The following is a 16,638-nucleotide window of genomic DNA, read 5'->3' on the forward strand; positions in this document are numbered from 1 at the left end:
ACATAAACCTATTTACATCCTCCCTACAACCCACTGCGGTCCTTACCATTCAGTCTCTCTTTTCACAGACCGGGACTCTGCCACCCAGAGAAGGAAGGACAGCTAGTATGCATTGGAAGCAGATTTGAGCCCAGACTGATGGAGTGTGTTTGGAGAGTCTCGGGGCCAGAGCTAGAACTGTTGTTATGTGCTGTTGAGTCGGACCCGACTCATAGTGACCCCTCCTTGGTTTTCTGAGGTGGTATCACTATGGAAGTAGGTTGCCCAACCTTCCTTCCGAGGAGTGGCCGGTGGGTTTGAACTGCCAGCCTTCTGGTTAACAGTCAAGTGCCTTAGGCACTACGCTACCAGAACTCCCTTAGAACTAGGACTAGGGGCAGTTAGATCACCTCCTAGCACATGCAGGCTGATGGCAGGGATATTGGCCAACCTTCTGGGACCTTCCCTGTCCAAGCGTCAGGGCTCTAGGAGCACCCAGTATGGCCTAGGCAGGTCAGCCAGCATTGCTGGCCACAACTAGCTGGGGGGCTTGTTGACCCTGCCAGTGGAGCTGGGGTGACTCCCTCCACATCACTGGACCCCCTGGTTTCTCCCCGGGGCCAGTTTAGGGGTCACTGGATTTGTATGAGTCCCTGAGTGGCACAAATGGTTAAGTGCTTGACTTCTAACCTAAAAGTTGGTGGTTTGAACCCACTCAGAGGTACCTTGGAAGATGAGCTTCCAGAAGGTCACAGCCTTGAAGATCCTGCAGAGCCCAGTTCTGCTCTGATACGTGGGGTCGCCATGAGTCAGAGCTGACTCCAGGGGTACTGTTTGTTTGTTGCGCTTTTGGCTTTGGTCCTCCACAGCCTGTGCTGGGCTCCCTGGCTGACAGTGGCCTGCCTGGGGAGCTGGCTGCCTGCTTTGTGGGGCTGTGCCTCTCACTCCAGCTTGAGGCACCTTGTGCTAGTCGGGGTCTGTGTCTGGAGCAGGCCTTGTGGCCTGTTGTGTCTAGTATCATCCAGTGTCTTGGGGCTGGTACTGGGAGAGGTAAGAGTGCAGTGCAGCTCTCCCTATCTGGAGTATCCATGCAGCGAAAGGCTTCCAGCAGAGAGAGTGCCTGTGCAAAAACCCAGCAGCGTCACAGCCCCGTGGGCTCGGGGACCTGCAAGTAGGCTGTTGCATTGCTGGCAGGCATGGCTTCCTGGTCAGTGAGGCCTCAATGCTGCGGTCTTACCCTAAAGCTAAAGGGTACCTCGGGAGCTCTGGTGACATAGTGCCTAAGGCACTTGACTGCTAACCAGAAGGCTGGTGGTTCAAACCCCCCAGCCACTCCTCGGAAGGAAGGTTGGGCAATCTATTTCTGTAGTGATACTGCCTTGGAAACCCAAGAAGGGGTCGCTATGAGTCGGATCGACTCGATGGCAGTGAGTCTGGTTTGGTTTTTTTTGGAAGGAGCACCTTGGAAGGGCTCTTTGGGGATGACCAGCCTGCCACACTGGTCCCATCCACACTCAGCCCACCCAGAGGCAACCTACTGGGCACTCGCCCTCCAGGTTCCCGTGGTGGCTCATGGTGTGTCCGCCACTCCGAATATTCTCGACCTTTTGCTGTTATAAATAGCCCAGTGCTGAGCGTCTGCTAAAGTTGTCATCTTTTTGCCCTTTGGGTGTTTTCCTTGAAGTGTGTTCCCAGAAGTACAGTTACTGGGGTCAGGGGCTGAGTGGAGGCCATGCAGTTCCCGGGACAAGTCCCCAGAGTTCGCTTCCTGGAAACACCAGCCTGGCTTCTGGGGCATCTGGCACAGAGGTGTGCGTGGGGGGTGCCTCCCACCTGCTCCACTGCCCTCGCCCACTGGCCTCCTTTCATGAGCAGGTGCCCCGCTGACCTTCTCAAGCTGGGTTGGTGCAGCCCACAAGGTCAGTGTTTCCCAGACTGTGGCTGCCCAGGGTGTCGCCGTCACCACCTTACTATGTGCCCGGGTCCCAGGGCCCTTCTTTATTGTCACTGAGTATGTTTCTTTATATCCCCTCAGTTTGTAACTCAGGTAAATTTTTTGGAAAAGGAAACTCTGTGACTGGCTCACAGCTACCCTGTGTGTGCAGAGTGGAAGTGTCCACGGGGTTTTCAGGGCTGTGACTTTTTAGAAGCAGACCGCCAGGCCTGTTGTCCGAGGCACCTCTGGGTGAACCGCCCCCCTTCCAGTTAGTAGCCTCTTGTTAGTTGTAGTTGAGTCGATTCCAACTCACAGTGGTCTCATGTAGCCAGTGTGAACTGCTTTGTAGAATTTTCAAGGCTGTGACCTTGTGGAAGCAGATTTCCAGGCCTTTTTTTCAAGGCACCTCTGAGTGGATTGAACTGCCAACCTTTCAGCTAGCTTAACCGTTTGTATCACCCGGCATCCCACATGGGGTCACCATGAGTTGGAACCAACTCGATGACAGATAACTACAGCATATGACCCAAATCAACAAAGTGAGATGGGAGAAGAGAAGCCACCAGTGGCACTTGTCATCCACATGGTGGGTAGGCAGGAATGAAACCCCGCATGGGGCAATGGCAGGCACTGGGGAGGTGGCCAAGACCTACCACCCAAGCCTTAGGGTCAGGAGGGTGGCGCGCCACAGGACCTGCTCCCACTGAGCCTCTGGCCTCCTTCCAGCTCCACCACTGCCTTCAGGGAGCCTTCAGGATGGAGGGGGATAGAGGTCCTCCTGGCCCACCTGTGCCAGGCAAGCCCCATGCTCCGCCCCGCTCATCCAGTCCACGTCCCCTGGCATGGAGGGGCCACAACCCTTGGCTTGGGACACTGGCAGCCCCAGCAGTCCTGTTCGCTGCCTGTTTTTTTGTTTTGTTTTGGTGGCCACATCACATAGTCTTCGTGCCCCTTGCCTCAGCAGGCGGGGGGAAGGCAGTGTCCCCCATGTGCTGTTGTTTTCCTCTCTGGTGTTCCCTCCCTCAGGAGGGAGGTTGTTTGTTTGTACCTAATTATAGATCTTCACATTTATCCTCTTAAGTTTTAGCCTGTCAGCTCTGGCCAGTTTCCCAGCCTGCGGATCGATCCCTGGGGACGCCCCTGACCTTTCCTCTGATAGCCTGGGCTGTGGGGTTCACGGTAGGAGCAGCTTTGTCTCCAGGGGCAACCAGGACCTTCCCAGAGCACCCCTTCCACTGGCCCTGAATCGGTGCCTCTGGGCAGTGAGGGAGCAGTCACTGGTTCACCTGGCCTGGGAGGACGTGGGCCATGTGAGAAGCTGGCGATGCTTACCCAAGGCCCTATCCTCAGTTGTGTCCACCTCTTCCCCATTTAGGGCTCCTTTTGGGAAAGGGGAGTCCCTGGGGTGCAAATGGTTAACATAGTCAGCTACTAACTGAAAAGCTGGTGGCTTGAGTCCACCCCATGGGTGCCTCGGAAGGAAAGTCTGGTGATCTGAGAGATTAGCCCCTGGAAACCCTGTAGAGCCCAGTTCTGCTCTGACATACATGGAATGCTCAAATCGGGGGCACCTGGCTGTTTTTGGAGTGGAAAGGACACGAGGCTGGAATGGTAGCCAATTCCCAGGGGACCAGGCTGGTGGGCTCCCGTTCTCTGCACAGTGCATCTGAGCCCCCTTGGGCCCTCCAGCCTGGACTGGCCCCACCAGGCTGGGCTGGTACCCAAGCACAGCATCTTCCCGCATTGTGAATGGGGCCCTGCCTGGCCCTGGCCTTTGGGCACCTCTCCTGTGTGCTCTAACTCCCAGGGAATCGCTGTGGACAGAATACCCTGAGTGCCAGTCTGGGGGCCTGCGGTGGGCGGGCCCAGCTTCTTGGAGGAGGGCCTGGGCCCAGCCTGCCCACATGGCCATCCCCCTGTCCCCCCTTCAGTGTGGGTTCTGCATCCCCGGGGCCAGACCAGAGCCCCAGGGCTCCCAAGGCAGCAGTTCCTTATTTTTGCCAGCAGGGCTTGCCCACTCTGACAGCCAAACGGTATGTCCCAAGGGCTTAGTTCCCAGCTGGTGGTGCCATCAACTTCTGTAGAAACTCCAGGAATTGTGTTCTCAAGGCCCTTTTATTCCCCAGGACAGCACAGCACGTTGTTTGTGCCATCAACAATGCTGAGTTTATTACTGGTGACCTGCTTGTGACCCTGCCAGCCACCCTTTTTAGCCACAGGCGGCATGTGCCAGGGTGCAGGCGGCCAGGGCTTCCCACCAGTCCCTGTTCCTACCATTGCCTGTTGGTCTTGTCCTGCTTCAGCCTCTGCTCTTCTCTCTGGGTGACCCTGGGACAGGGATTTGGTCCCTCTGGGCTGAGTGTCCCCAACTGTGCACTGGGGGGTCATGACACAAACATTGTTCCCAGGGTGAACCTGGGAAGCTGAAGCCTCCAGACAGTTAGGCCCGGGTAGGCTGACTGCTAACCAGAAGGCTGGCGGTTCAAACCCACCAGCCACTCCTGGAAAGGAAGGTTGGGCGATCTACTTCTGTAGTGATACCACCTCGGAAACCCAAGGAGGGGTTGCTGTGAGTTGAATCGACTTGATGGCAGTGAGGCGGCTCCAAGACTGTGCAGCTGGGGCAGGACTGGGCAGGAGGCTGGGCTGTCCACGGGCTACAGGGCAGAGCCCAAGGGGCCCCTCAATTCCCTGCCTTCCTGAGGACGTGAGAAACGGGAGCAAACCTCCCTGCTTTGGCCAGGTTCCCGGGGTGCCGTGGGAAAGAGGTGAAGGGTTGCGGTGGGGACAGTGGCATGGCCACAGCACGGCCTGGCCCAGGTGATCCCAGAGTGATTGTGGCCCACCAGTACAGATGGGAGTCCTTAGCACTGGGCTGAGGCCCAGGCAGACCCACTGCTTCCCACCTTTCTCTGTTTCTTTCAAGTCAACAGGGCCAACTTGTGTTGGGCACCTGCGGTGGGAGGAGGGGACGCCTGGGACGGGCCAGACGGTGTCTGAGGGAGAGAGGCCTGAACCAGGGTCAGATGGACGAGCAGAAGTTTGTTCCCGCCCCGAGGGGACAGGACTCTGCCAGCAGTGGGAGCCGTGCTGTTGGAGGGTTGGGGTCTCAGGGCCCCACCAGGGATTTGGACCAAGACCCCTGAGCTATGTGAGCCCCAGGCGGTGAGTTAGGAGGGAAAGAGCTGAAGCTCAGAACCGTGATTGAATCTGGGTTCTGCCAGCCTGAACCAAGAGTCCCGTGTGGCTAGAGCAGAGTGAACGAGGGGGAGAGAGGAGGAAAGAGCAGAGGGGATGGACCAGTCATGCAAGGCTTTATGGGTGGCACCCAGAGGACTTGGTTTTTACCTGAGGGAGGTGGGAGCCATGGAGGGCTGTGGGCAGAGGGCAGCCCTGGCTTAGCTGCTCATAGGTGCCCTCTGGTGGCTGGAAGGAGAATAGGCTGTGATGGTGAAAACAGTTGTGATGCTCCCCTCCTAACCAGAAGATTGGCGGTTTAAGTCCATCCAGAGGTGCTTTGGAAGAAAGGCATGGTGATCGGCTTCTGAAAAATCAGCTGGTCACTGTCTGCTATGGATAAGCCACGAATGCCCTGAGCTGCTTATGTAACTGGGAAGCTGTCGGCCTTCTCTTAGCATTTTGCCACATGGCTTTTCAAAATGTTCTCAGAACCCCAGGCCCTGCAGTGTGCCTTCCCCAGAGGCCCAAGTGGCCTGGAGGCTGAGGGTCTAGTTCCTGCCCCTCATCTGGGAGCCTCCCTCTCTGCTGCTGCCCACCGTGTGCCTGGCGTCTGGTGCTGGGCCCCAGGAGGATTCTGCCCATAATCTCTTATCTTCCTCCCAGCCTTGTTGCCCTGGCTCCCTGCTCTCAGGCAGGGAGGGGGAGCAGATGCACACGTGTGAATCGTGTGATTCACACATGTGAATCGTGTGTGGACGTATACCACCACGCACACCTGCCTCTGCACTAGGATATCTGGCTAGACTCACACTGCAGGTCAGCCAGAACCTGGGGATAGGCAGTGGGAGGGGTGGCTGGCTCTGCCCCTTCCTGCTGTGTCCAGAGGCCACATTTTTGCTCCTAGGGAGCAGCCTGTGCTAGAGCTTTTTTTTTCTTTTTTTCATCGTTGTTGAAAATATACAGAGCAAAACATACCCCAAATTAACAACTTGTATGTGCACAATGAAGTTCAAAGACTACAGCCTTCATTATGGGTTACATCTGAACATAAAGAAAACAAAAGTCCTCACAACTGGACCAAGAAGCAACATCATGATAAATGGAGAAAAGATTGAAGTTGTCAAGGATTTCATTTTACTTGGATCCATAATCAATGTCAATCTTAGTTCTCTAGTGCTGCTATAACAAATACTACCTGTAGATGGCTATAACAAACAGACATTTATTCTCTGAACAGTTTAGGAGGCTAGAAGTCCAAATTCAGAGTGCTAGCTCTAGGGGCTGGGTGAAGGCCCCTTGACCTTGGGCTTCAGCTCTACGTCTTACTCCAGGCCCACTGGAGCTAGAGGCTTCTTCTGACTCACACAACTACTGGCTGCTGAGGCTGACAAACTCAAGATTGGCAGGTAAAATGGCACAATCCCAAGATTGGCAGGCAACATGGCAGGCCACTGGTTCAAGTCCAGGAACTGGAGATGAAGACTCAGCCAAATGCAAGAGCCAAATGTGCCAAAAAGCTGGAGACCTGTCCCCAGATTTCTCTGTACGTACGGAAGCAGGCCATGATTAAGGTCTCACAGCAGGTTCCACCATGGAGTTGATTCCACCACATCCAGTCACATCATGGTGAATAACTACGTGCAGCTGCCATGCCGTTCAAACTCGGGGCCCAGCCAAATTGACTTACAGCCTTAACTACCACAATGCCCGTGGAAGCAGCATTCAAGAGATCAGTTGATGTATTGCATTAGACAAATCTGCTGCAAGAGATTTCTTTAAAGTGTTTAAGAGCAAAGATGGCACTTTGAAGACTAAGGTGCACCTAACCCAAGCCATGGTATTTTCAGTCGCCTCATATGCATGTGAAAGCTGGGCAGTGAGTAAGGAAGACCAAAGAAGAGTTGATGCTGTTGAGTTGTGGTGTTGGCAAAGAATGCTGAAGTACCATGGACTGCTAGAAAAATTAACAAATCTGTCTTGGAGGAAGTACAGCCAGAAATGACCAGTCCCTGGGGAAGGACATCCTGCTTGCTAAAGTAGAGGGTCAGCAAAAAAGGGGAGTCCCTTTAATGAGACAGATGGACACAGTGGCTGCCACAGTGGGATTAAGCATGGCAGCGGTTATGAGGATGGTGCAGGACTGGGTAGTTTCTTTCTGTTGTACACAGGGTCGCCATGAATTGAAATTGCACGGCACCTGACAACAACACGTCCACAACCAGTGACATTGGTTGCATTCTTCAAATTGTACAGCATTCTTGTTATCCTTTCCGATTTGTTTCTTCTCTATTGAGATAACTGACTTCCCTCTCAGCTTCTTTTCTAATACGTCAAGTTGCTATTATCAGTTTAATCCCATACAGATAGTTCTGTAAAAGAGCATAATGCTCATAGCAGGCATTTTTTACTATTAAAACTAAACTGTTACTTGGTTTAAAGAAGACTTCAGGGAATATTTTTGGGTTAAGGTTTAAAGATGATCTCAGGGCAGTAGTTGCCAGGTTTTATCCAGCCTCAATTGCTCCAGAAAGTCTGGATTCCTTGAGAATTTGTAAATCGGTTCCACATTTCCCCCCTTTTGTCTATAGCATCTTTGATTAAAACATTCAGTAGTGGTAGCTGGGTACCATTTAGTTCTTCCTGAGTGTGGTTTTCCCCATGGGCTTGGTCTGTGAGGAAGCTGAGGGGGTGGGGGAGACTTCTCATTTCCTGCCATGTAAAACTCCAGAGACAGACCCATATAGGAAAGAATCTGGTGGAACGTTGACCCTTCCCATCTGTCTTAATTTCCTAGAGTTACTGTAACAGGAACAGCACAAATGAATGACTAAAAAACAGACATTTATTGTCTCATAGATCTGGATATAAAAGTCCAGTCAGGGTCTTGGAAGTGTTGATTCCTTCTCTGAGCCTCTGTCCTAGTTTCTATGTCTATTGGTAATCTTCAGTGTCCCTTGGTTCCTTCATGTTCCTTTGACTTGTAGACAAGTGTCTCTCTCCCCTCTGCATGTCTCTGTGTCTGTTCTACTCTCTTTATAACACAAAAGTGATTGGGTTTAGGACCCACCCTACACTGTATGACCTTATGAACATAACAAAAGAAGACCTGACTTCCAAACAGGATCCCACTGACAGGTACCAGGGTCAGAATTTCAGTGCAGATTTCAGGGGGACACAATTCAATCTCTAACACCAAAACACTGAATTACTTCCTGCCTGCTGGAGTTGGTTCTGAGCTCTGTACTCATACTGCCATTTCCTCCTCCCTTTGATGGGTCCTCTTAATGTTTCCATTCCCACACTTGTGGCCCAGAGAGGTTAAGGAACTTCTCCGAGGCTGTGTAGCTCCAGAGCTCTCTGGTACTCTGCCAAGATGCCTGGGTCACCAGACTGCAGGGGGAGATCCACGAAGGGTCAGGAACAGACAGGGGTGTTCTGCTATGGCAGATGCTGTGTTTCTGGAAGACCTGAGCCTCCATTTGCTTCTGAAACAGGAAACCTGGTTCCTGTGGGCAAGGGGCTCTAGGAAAGCTCCGGCCCCTCCACTATGTTGAAGTGATGGCTTGGCTCAGTGCCCAGGCAGCCATGCGTGGGCATGAAAGGTGGAGCAGGGAAATGGCGTGGGCATCCCACTCCAACTCACATATGTGTCTCCCCCCACCCTCTCGCACAGTGGTGCTCATTGGGGACTCAGGTGTGGGAAAGAGCAACCTACTGTCACGTTTCACCCGTAACGAGTTCAACCTGGAGAGCAAGAGCACTATCGGCGTGGAGTTTGCCACCCGCAGCATCCAGGTGGACGGCAAGACCATCAAGGCGCAGATCTGGGACACGGCAGGCCAGGAACGCTACCGCGCCATCACCTCCGCGTGAGTATAGGCAGGCACCAGAGATCCTGGGGGCAGAGCATGTGCGAGTGAGGTAGGAGATGGGCAGGAGGTGGGGACAGCAGGGATAGAGGAGCCAGCTAATTGGCTGGAGGGATGCCCTGGATGCCTTTCTGTGGCACAGGGTCACAAAGATCCTCGGGAACTAAGAACCCTCAGCCATATTGTGACTGTGGGTGAGCGTTCCTTTCATAGCTCCTGTGAAAACCCCAGGATGAGGCATACAGTGAGTTGTGACACCAACTACCTGGAGGTGGGCCAAATTCCCAGGTTAAGGGCACAGCCCTCCACAAGACACCCTGTCTTCAGACACCAGCATGGGCTCAGGGTCCCCTGAGCACCTTCACCTTTGATTAGTTGGCTTCAAATTTGTGGGGGGTGTCCCACTACTCCCTCAGGTTGGATGATTCGCTAGAGCTCCCAGAACTCAGGAAAGCACTCGACTTACTAATAAGTGTTATCGCACAGAACTCTGTACATCAGAACTTGCCACAGGGAGAGACGCAGGAGGTGAGGTCTGGGAGCGTCCCAAACATGGTGTTTTCCCGTCCCCTCCCATGGAGTCAGGACATATCACCCTCTTGGCACATTGATATGTGACAACACACAGAATATTGGCAACCGGGGAAGCTCACCTGAGCTTTGGTGCCCGGAGTTTTTAACTTGGGCTTCATTGCGTAGATGTGAGTGGTTGAATAACTAGCCACATGATTAGGTTCAGTCTTCAGCCCATCCCCTTCCTGGATCTGGGCTGACATCACGTGGCTCAAAGTTCCCATCCTCTAATCACAAGCTGCATCCTTCTGGCTTGGCCAGCCCCATCCTGAGTCATTCGCCAGCATAAACCATGGGGGAACCCACTGTGAATAACAAAGATACTCCTGAACTCTGGGAATCCCAAGGGTTGGTGGACATAGGCCAGCCATATTCCTATTTCTTTTCCTTTAATTGTGGTGAATATATATGTAGCAAACGTTTGCTGACTCAACATCCCCACTGTTCTGGTTACCTAGTGCTGCTCTGACAGAAAATATACCACAGATGAGATGGCCTTAACAAACCGGGGTTTATTCTTACAATTTGGAGGCTTTAAGTCCAAGTTCAAAGTTCCAAGCTTTAGGGGCTGGATGAAAGCCCCTCAACCCTGGGGTCCAGCTCTACCTCCTGCTCCCGGCCCACTGGAGCTAGAGGCATTTCTTCACTCAGCTGCTGGCTGCTGAGGCTGAGAAGCCCCAAGGTTGACAAGTAAAAAGGCACAGTCCTGATGTTACCAATCCACACGGCAGGCCATTAACTTAAGTCCACTGTAAGTCCCAAGGTCGGCAGAGCATGGCAGGCTGCTGAGCAACGACACGGCTACATGCCGGGTCCAAGCGTGCCAAAGGCTAGAGACCATGCCTATTTAAGGTTTCTCCTTAAATACAGGAAGCAGACATATCCCAAAGGCAGCTACTCAGCTGCTTGTGGTAGATCCCACCATGGAGTTGATTGCCCGTCTCATCATGGGAAATAACTACCACCAGCTGCCCAGCCACGCAACCCGGCACAGCCAAGTTGACACACAAACATAACTACCACAGTTCCACCCCTTTTCAACTTGGCATCTGTAAAGATCTCCACTGGGTAACTCCAATCCCCTAATTCCTGAATGGCGACCTCACCCCTTGGCCTGGAGGCCCGTTCTTCTCCTCTTGGGCATGGCAGCCCCGCCCCCTCACTCTTGGGCAGCGGCTATGGCTCCATCCCACTGGCTCACATGAACGAGCAGCCCCACACTCCAGAACCAAGTTGGTGAAGGCCTGGCTCTTTGATACCTAGGGGGTTGTGGTGGTTCCACCCCCAAAGGCTATGGTCCTACCCTTGAGGCTGAGGCAGCTCTGCTTCCCATTTCCTTGGTCTCCGCTTCTGCCAATTAATGCCCAAGGGCAGCCCACTCTGTCAGAAATCTTTCTGCCCAAAGGACACTTGGCTTTCTTGCTCCGTGGGCTGGCCAACCTGCTACTCCATCTCATGCCGGTCTCTTCTACCAATTAATGCCCGAAGGCAACCCACTCTGTCAGGAAGCCGTCTACCCAATGGCACCCAGCTTTCTCCTCTGTGGGCTGGTAAGGCTGTCGCTGTCTCATGCCTGCTCTCTCAGCTCCTCTCCTGCCGATGCCGGTCTCTTGCTGTGCTCCTGCCGTCTCTCATGCCGTATGCTGGGGTCTCTCTGCCAGGGTCTTGTGTCAGGGATGCACTCCACTCCTGTTTCCACATTTTAGGTATCTGTCAGAGCAGCACCCCATACTCTCAGTACCAAATTCTGTTCTGGTTCCCTAGTGCCGCTCTGACAGGAAATATTCCACAAATGGGATGGCCTTAACAAACAGGAGTTTATTCTTACAATTTGGAGGCTTTAAGTCCAAGTCCAAAGTGCCAGGCTCTAGGGGCTGAGTGAAAGCCCCTCAACCTTGGGGTCCAGCTCTGCCTCCTGCTCCTGGCCCACTGGAGCTAGATGTGTTTCTTCGCTCAGGCAGCTGCTGGCTGCTGACACTGAGAAGCCCCAAGGTTAACAAGTAAAAATGCACAGTCCTGATTTTACCACGTGGCAGGCTATTGACTGAAGTCCATTGTAAGTCCTAAGGTCAGCAGAGCATAGCAGGCTTCTGAGCAACGACACGGCTACATGCAGGGTCCAAACGTGCCATAGGCTAGAGACCATTCCCAAGGCTTCTCCTTATATACAGGAAGCAGACCACATCCCAAAGGCTGCTGCTCAGCTCCTTGTGGTAGATCCCACCATGGAGTTGATTGCCAGTCTCATCATGGGGAATAACTACCACCAGTTGTATAGCCACTCAACCAGGCCCAGCCAAGTTGACACACAAACATAACCACTACACCCACCCTTTCTTTTTTTAAAATGTGTGGAGAACCTACACAACAGAACATAGTAATTCAGTCGTTTGTATGTGTACAATTCAGTGCTCTGATGGCATTCTTCAAGGTGTACCCCCATGCTCACCCTCCTTTTCTGAGTTGTTCCACCCCCGTGAACGTGAACTTGCTACCCCCTACGTTTCCATATAATCTTTCTAGTTGCTGTCATCAATTTGATCCCGTATGGTTCTTAAAAGCGCACAGTGCTCAAGGCAGACCCTCTACTCAAAAAAAAAAAAAAAAAAAACTGACTGCCGTAGAGTTGGATCCGACTCATAGTGATCTCTCCTTGAGTTTCCGAGGCGGTTTCACTACAGAAGTAGATTGCCCGATCTTCTTTCTGAGGAGTGGCTGGTGGGTTTGAACCAACAGCCTTCTGGTTAGCAGTCAAATGCCTTAGGCACCTATTGTTTGATTTTAAGAAGACTTCAGGGGATGAGGAACTCTAGTGGCATAGTGCCTACAGCATTTGACTGCTACCCAGAAGGCTGGCGGTTCAAACCCACCAGCCACTCCTCAGAAGGAAGATCGGGCAATCTATTTCCATAGTGATACTGCCTCGGAAACCCAAGGAGGGGTCACTGTGAGTCGGATCTGACTCCACAGCAGTCAGTTTGGTTTGGTTTGAGTTTCAGGGTATATTTTTGGGTAAAACTTAAAGGTTATCTGAGGGCACTCATTTTAGAGGTTCATCCAGCCTTGTGGCTCCGGAAAGTCTGGGTTCCAAGAGAATCTGAAATTCAGGATTTTGATCAGGATTCTTCTGTCGGCATTTTTTGTGTGTACAGTTCAGGGACATGAATTACATTCATCACTGTGCAACAGTCACCACTATCATTTCCAAACATTTCCACCACTGTTAGCAGCAGCTCAGTGCACCTAAACAATGACACCCTCTCTCTCCCTCCCTACAACCCTGAGGAGCTACTAACAAACTCTGGTTTCTACACACTTGCCTATTGTCTCTGTATTTCGTGTAAGTGGGATCCTACAACATTTGTCCTTTGCAGTTGATGTATTTCACTCAGCATTATCTTTCTTTTTAGCATAATGTTTTTGAGGTTCATCTGTGTTATAGTGGGTGTCAGGACGTCATTTCTCTTTATGCTTGAGTAGTAGTCCATTGTACTTAAATACTGCATTTTGTTTATTCATCTGTCAGCGGGCATTCGGCATTCCTGCCTTGTGGCTGCTGTGAATAGTGGTGACACGTGTCTGTGTGTGTCCCTGCTTTCAGTTCTCGTGGGCAGATACCTGGCAGTGGAATTGCTGGGTCCTATGGTAGTCTTGTGTTTGAAATTTTTGAATAACTGTCAAACTGCTTTTGAAAGGGGTTGCACCATTTGACATTCCCACCAGCAACAGATTGTTGTTGTTGTTGTTGTTATTAGCTGTCATCGAGTTGGCTCTGACTCATAGCAACCCTATGCACAACAGAATGAAACTGCCTAGTCCTGTGCCAGTCTCAGAATCCTTGCTATACTTGAGGCCATCATTGCAGCCACTGTGTCAGTCCATCGGGCCTTCCCCTTTTTCATTGACCCACCACTTTACCAAGCGTGACATCCCTCTCCAGGGGAGTGGTCCCTTCTAACAGCATGACCAAAGTAAGTGAAACCAAGTCTGGCCATTCTTTCTTCCAGTGAACATTCCAGCTGCACTTCTTTCAGGACAGATTTGTTAGTTCTTTTGGCAATCCATGGTACTTTCGGTATTCTTTACCAATACCACAACTTAAAAGCATCAGCTCTTCTTAGGTCTTCTTTGTTCGTTGTCCAGCTCTTACATGCATATGAGGCAATTGAAAATATCATGGCTTGGGTTAGGTGCACCTTAGTCTTCAAGGAGACATCTTGCTCTTCAGCACTTTAAACAGGTCCTTTGCAGCAGATTTGCCCAGTGTAATACCTCGTCTCATGTCTTGACTGCTGCTTCCATTGGTGTCGATTGTGGAATCAAGCAATGTGAATTCTTTGACAACTTCAATCTTTTCTCCATTTATCGTGATGCTGCTTATTGGTCCAGTTGTGAGGATTTTCGTTTTCTTTATGTTGAGATGTAATCCATACTGCAGACTGTATTCTTCAATCTTTTTCATCAGTAAGGGCTCCAAGTCATCCTCACTTTCAGCAAACAAAGTTGTGTCTGCATGGATAGGGTCCCAGTTTCTCTACAACCTCACCAACACCTGTTGTCCTCTGTGAGTGTGCAGTGGTAGCTCATTGTGGTATTTACTTGCATCTCCCCAGTGACTAGTGTGTTGAGCTGGATTCTCTGCTAACCGGGACTGTCACCCCAGGCCTGCCTGGGCTGCTGCGTTCTGCCCGCTGCCCAGACTCCTCACCGCCCTCACTGTCGCCCTCTGTTCTCCAGCTCACAGATGTCTTACACCCATCTTGTGCTCCCACTGGGTGGCCTCTGCTCCTCTCGGCCTGGCCAGCCACCTCTCATCTCCTTCATCCCTCAGGGCGGAGGTGCCTGTTCGCCTCCTGGGGAGTCCTGGGCCTGCAGAGGAACCTGTGGCCAGCGGTGGCCGGGCCCCAGTGGCTTTGGGGCTTCCACTCAGCAGTGGCTTCTCCCTGCCCAGAGACCGTGTTCTCCTCTTTCTGCCCCTGCCCAGGGGGCTGTCTTTCAACACCAGGCCCCAAACTCCCTCCCCAAGTCCCACATTCCTGAGCTGAATCTGGGGAGCAGAGTCAGGACCTCAGGACACACATGTCCCTCCAGGCCTCCATGGTGGCTGCCCTCGCCTGGGCCTTGTGTGTGGGCCAAGGAGTCCCTGGCTGCCTAAATTCCTGTTTGGCAGCTGCTGGGGGTCTGCCTGGCAGAGACCTGCAGAGGCTCATGCCTGGGACCCTGCCCTTGCAGGTACTACCGCGGTGCGGTGGGTGCCCTGCTTGTGTATGACATCGCCAAGCACCTGACATACGAGAACGTGGAGCGCTGGCTCAAGGAGCTGCGGGACCATGCGGACAGCAATATCGTCATCATGCTGGTGGGCAACAAGAGTGACCTGCGCCACCTGCGGGCCGTGCCCACGGATGAGGCCCGTGCCTTTGCAGGTGAGTGGGTGGGGCCTGGGTGAGGCTGGAAGGGTGTTCTGGTCCTTGTGAGCCCACCCCCTCTGGCCCCACAGTCCTGAGGCATCAGGGAAGCTTGTGGAAGGCTGGTGTTGGGGCCAGGCCCAGGCATCTCCCTGGCTCATTCCCCTGGCCATAGCGCCAGCCTCCCTGCCCTGAAGAGCGGGCACCCGGTCCTGACCTCTCAGCACCAGCCCTTTGTTTCCTGAGCCAGGTTTGCCAGGCATCCAGGGCCCCCAGTTGCCCTCACCCCCATCCTGGTTCACCCAGGTAGTGTTGTCTCTGTTCCAGAAAAGAACAACTTGTCCTTCATTGAGACCTCAGCCTTGGACTCCACCAACGTAGAGGAAGCCTTCAAGAACATCCTCACAGGTGGGCCCAGGGCCTGGGCGGAGACAGGGAAACACAGGTGGGCCCACCCCGGTGGCTGTGGAGACACAAACTTCACAGGCTGCACTCACCAGAAGTCTACTCCTGACCCCTTATTCGTTCACCTCCTGGTCACGTGGACACAATGCCAGGCTAGATCGTGCCCCTATCATTTTGGGGGACACGGACACCCCTCAGCCAGCTACCACAGGGGGCACCTGCCAGCAGCTCCTCCAGGGCCTAGCCAGCTGGGGAGACAGGTGGCTGACAGCTGACGCTTCTAGAAGTTCAGTCTTGGGGAGCTGCTCTGAGGAAGAGGGTGTGTCTGCATGCACTTAGGATGCAAGCGAACAGAGGCCTGGGGTGGCACGGACACATTGATAACCAGGACAGATGCCCAGCATCCCCTGTCCTTGTCACCTCTCATGTGACCAGGGCACACAGGGTGCCATGGGAGTCTTTGGAGGGTGGAGAACTGAGTCCTGCATGGAGGCCATCCACACAGTAGGAGCACTGTGACCTCCCCTTTCCTGCTCCCCTCACCTCACCTGGCGCCTATGCACCCCTCGCCACAGAGATCTACCGCATCGTGTCACAGAAGCAGATTGCCGACCGTGCGGCCCACGACGAGTCCCCCGGCAACAACGTGGTGGATATCAGCGTGCCACCCACCACCGATGGACAGAAGCCCAACAAGCTGCAGTGCTGCCAGAACCTGTGACCCCCACGCCTCACCCCGAGCGTGCGTGCACGTCCTCGTCCTCGTCCTCCCAGCCCCTCACCGCACTGTCCTCCCTGCCCTTGCCCTCTGTCCTTCTGTGACCAGCTCACTCCCGCCCTCCCAGCGAGCTCTCAGGAGCAGAGTCAAGCGATGCCTCCTGGCCCAGCTGTCTGAAGAAAGCTAGAAGTCCCACTTGCTGCTCCTGCACCTCGTGGGTCCCAGGGGCCACCTTGTCAGCTGGGGAGGGTGGCAGGGCGGACAGGGCTGGCCACAGGCAGGAGGATGGCCCGGACGCGCACACTCCTTGCATCTTCCATGTCAGACTCCCAGGAACGGTTGCCTTCCTCCTTCTCTGGACACTTGGCCCAGCCAGCCCCTCGCCTCAACCAAGAGACCCCTTCAGGCTGACGCCTGCAGAGCCAGGCGCTGGGGGGAGCGGAAGGGCTGGGCCAGGCTGGGTACACACGCTTGGCGCTCCCCACATACCGGCTGGCACGCCCTCAACGCCTCCTGTGTGCGCCTCCAGCTCCTGCCTGTAGATTTCTGCTGGGAGAAGCCCCCCTTCCC

General features: G+C 53.4%; 1 protein-coding gene across 1 annotated transcript in view; it reads left to right on the forward strand.

Annotated features, from left to right (window-relative positions):
• RAB11B (RAB11B, member RAS oncogene family) overlaps nt 1-16,071 on the forward strand; it is a 17,056-nt gene extending 985 nt beyond the window's left edge. The window contains exons 2-5 of the mRNA XM_007953687.2: nt 8,769-8,964; nt 14,770-14,963; nt 15,273-15,353; nt 15,926-16,071. Of these exons, the coding sequence (XP_007951878.1) occupies nt 8,769-8,964; nt 14,770-14,963; nt 15,273-15,353; nt 15,926-16,071 (617 nt within the window). The remainder of the gene's footprint in view (nt 1-8,768; nt 8,965-14,769; nt 14,964-15,272; nt 15,354-15,925) is intronic.
• The last annotated feature ends 567 nt before the right edge of the window (nt 16,072-16,638 follow it).

This window comes from Orycteropus afer, unplaced genomic scaffold, assembly GCF_000298275.1.
Source record: "Orycteropus afer afer isolate SDZICR_OR568_19922 unplaced genomic scaffold, OryAfe1.0 scaffold00405, whole genome shotgun sequence".
In the NCBI taxonomy this organism is placed as follows: Eukaryota; Metazoa; Chordata; class Mammalia; order Tubulidentata; family Orycteropodidae; genus Orycteropus; species Orycteropus afer.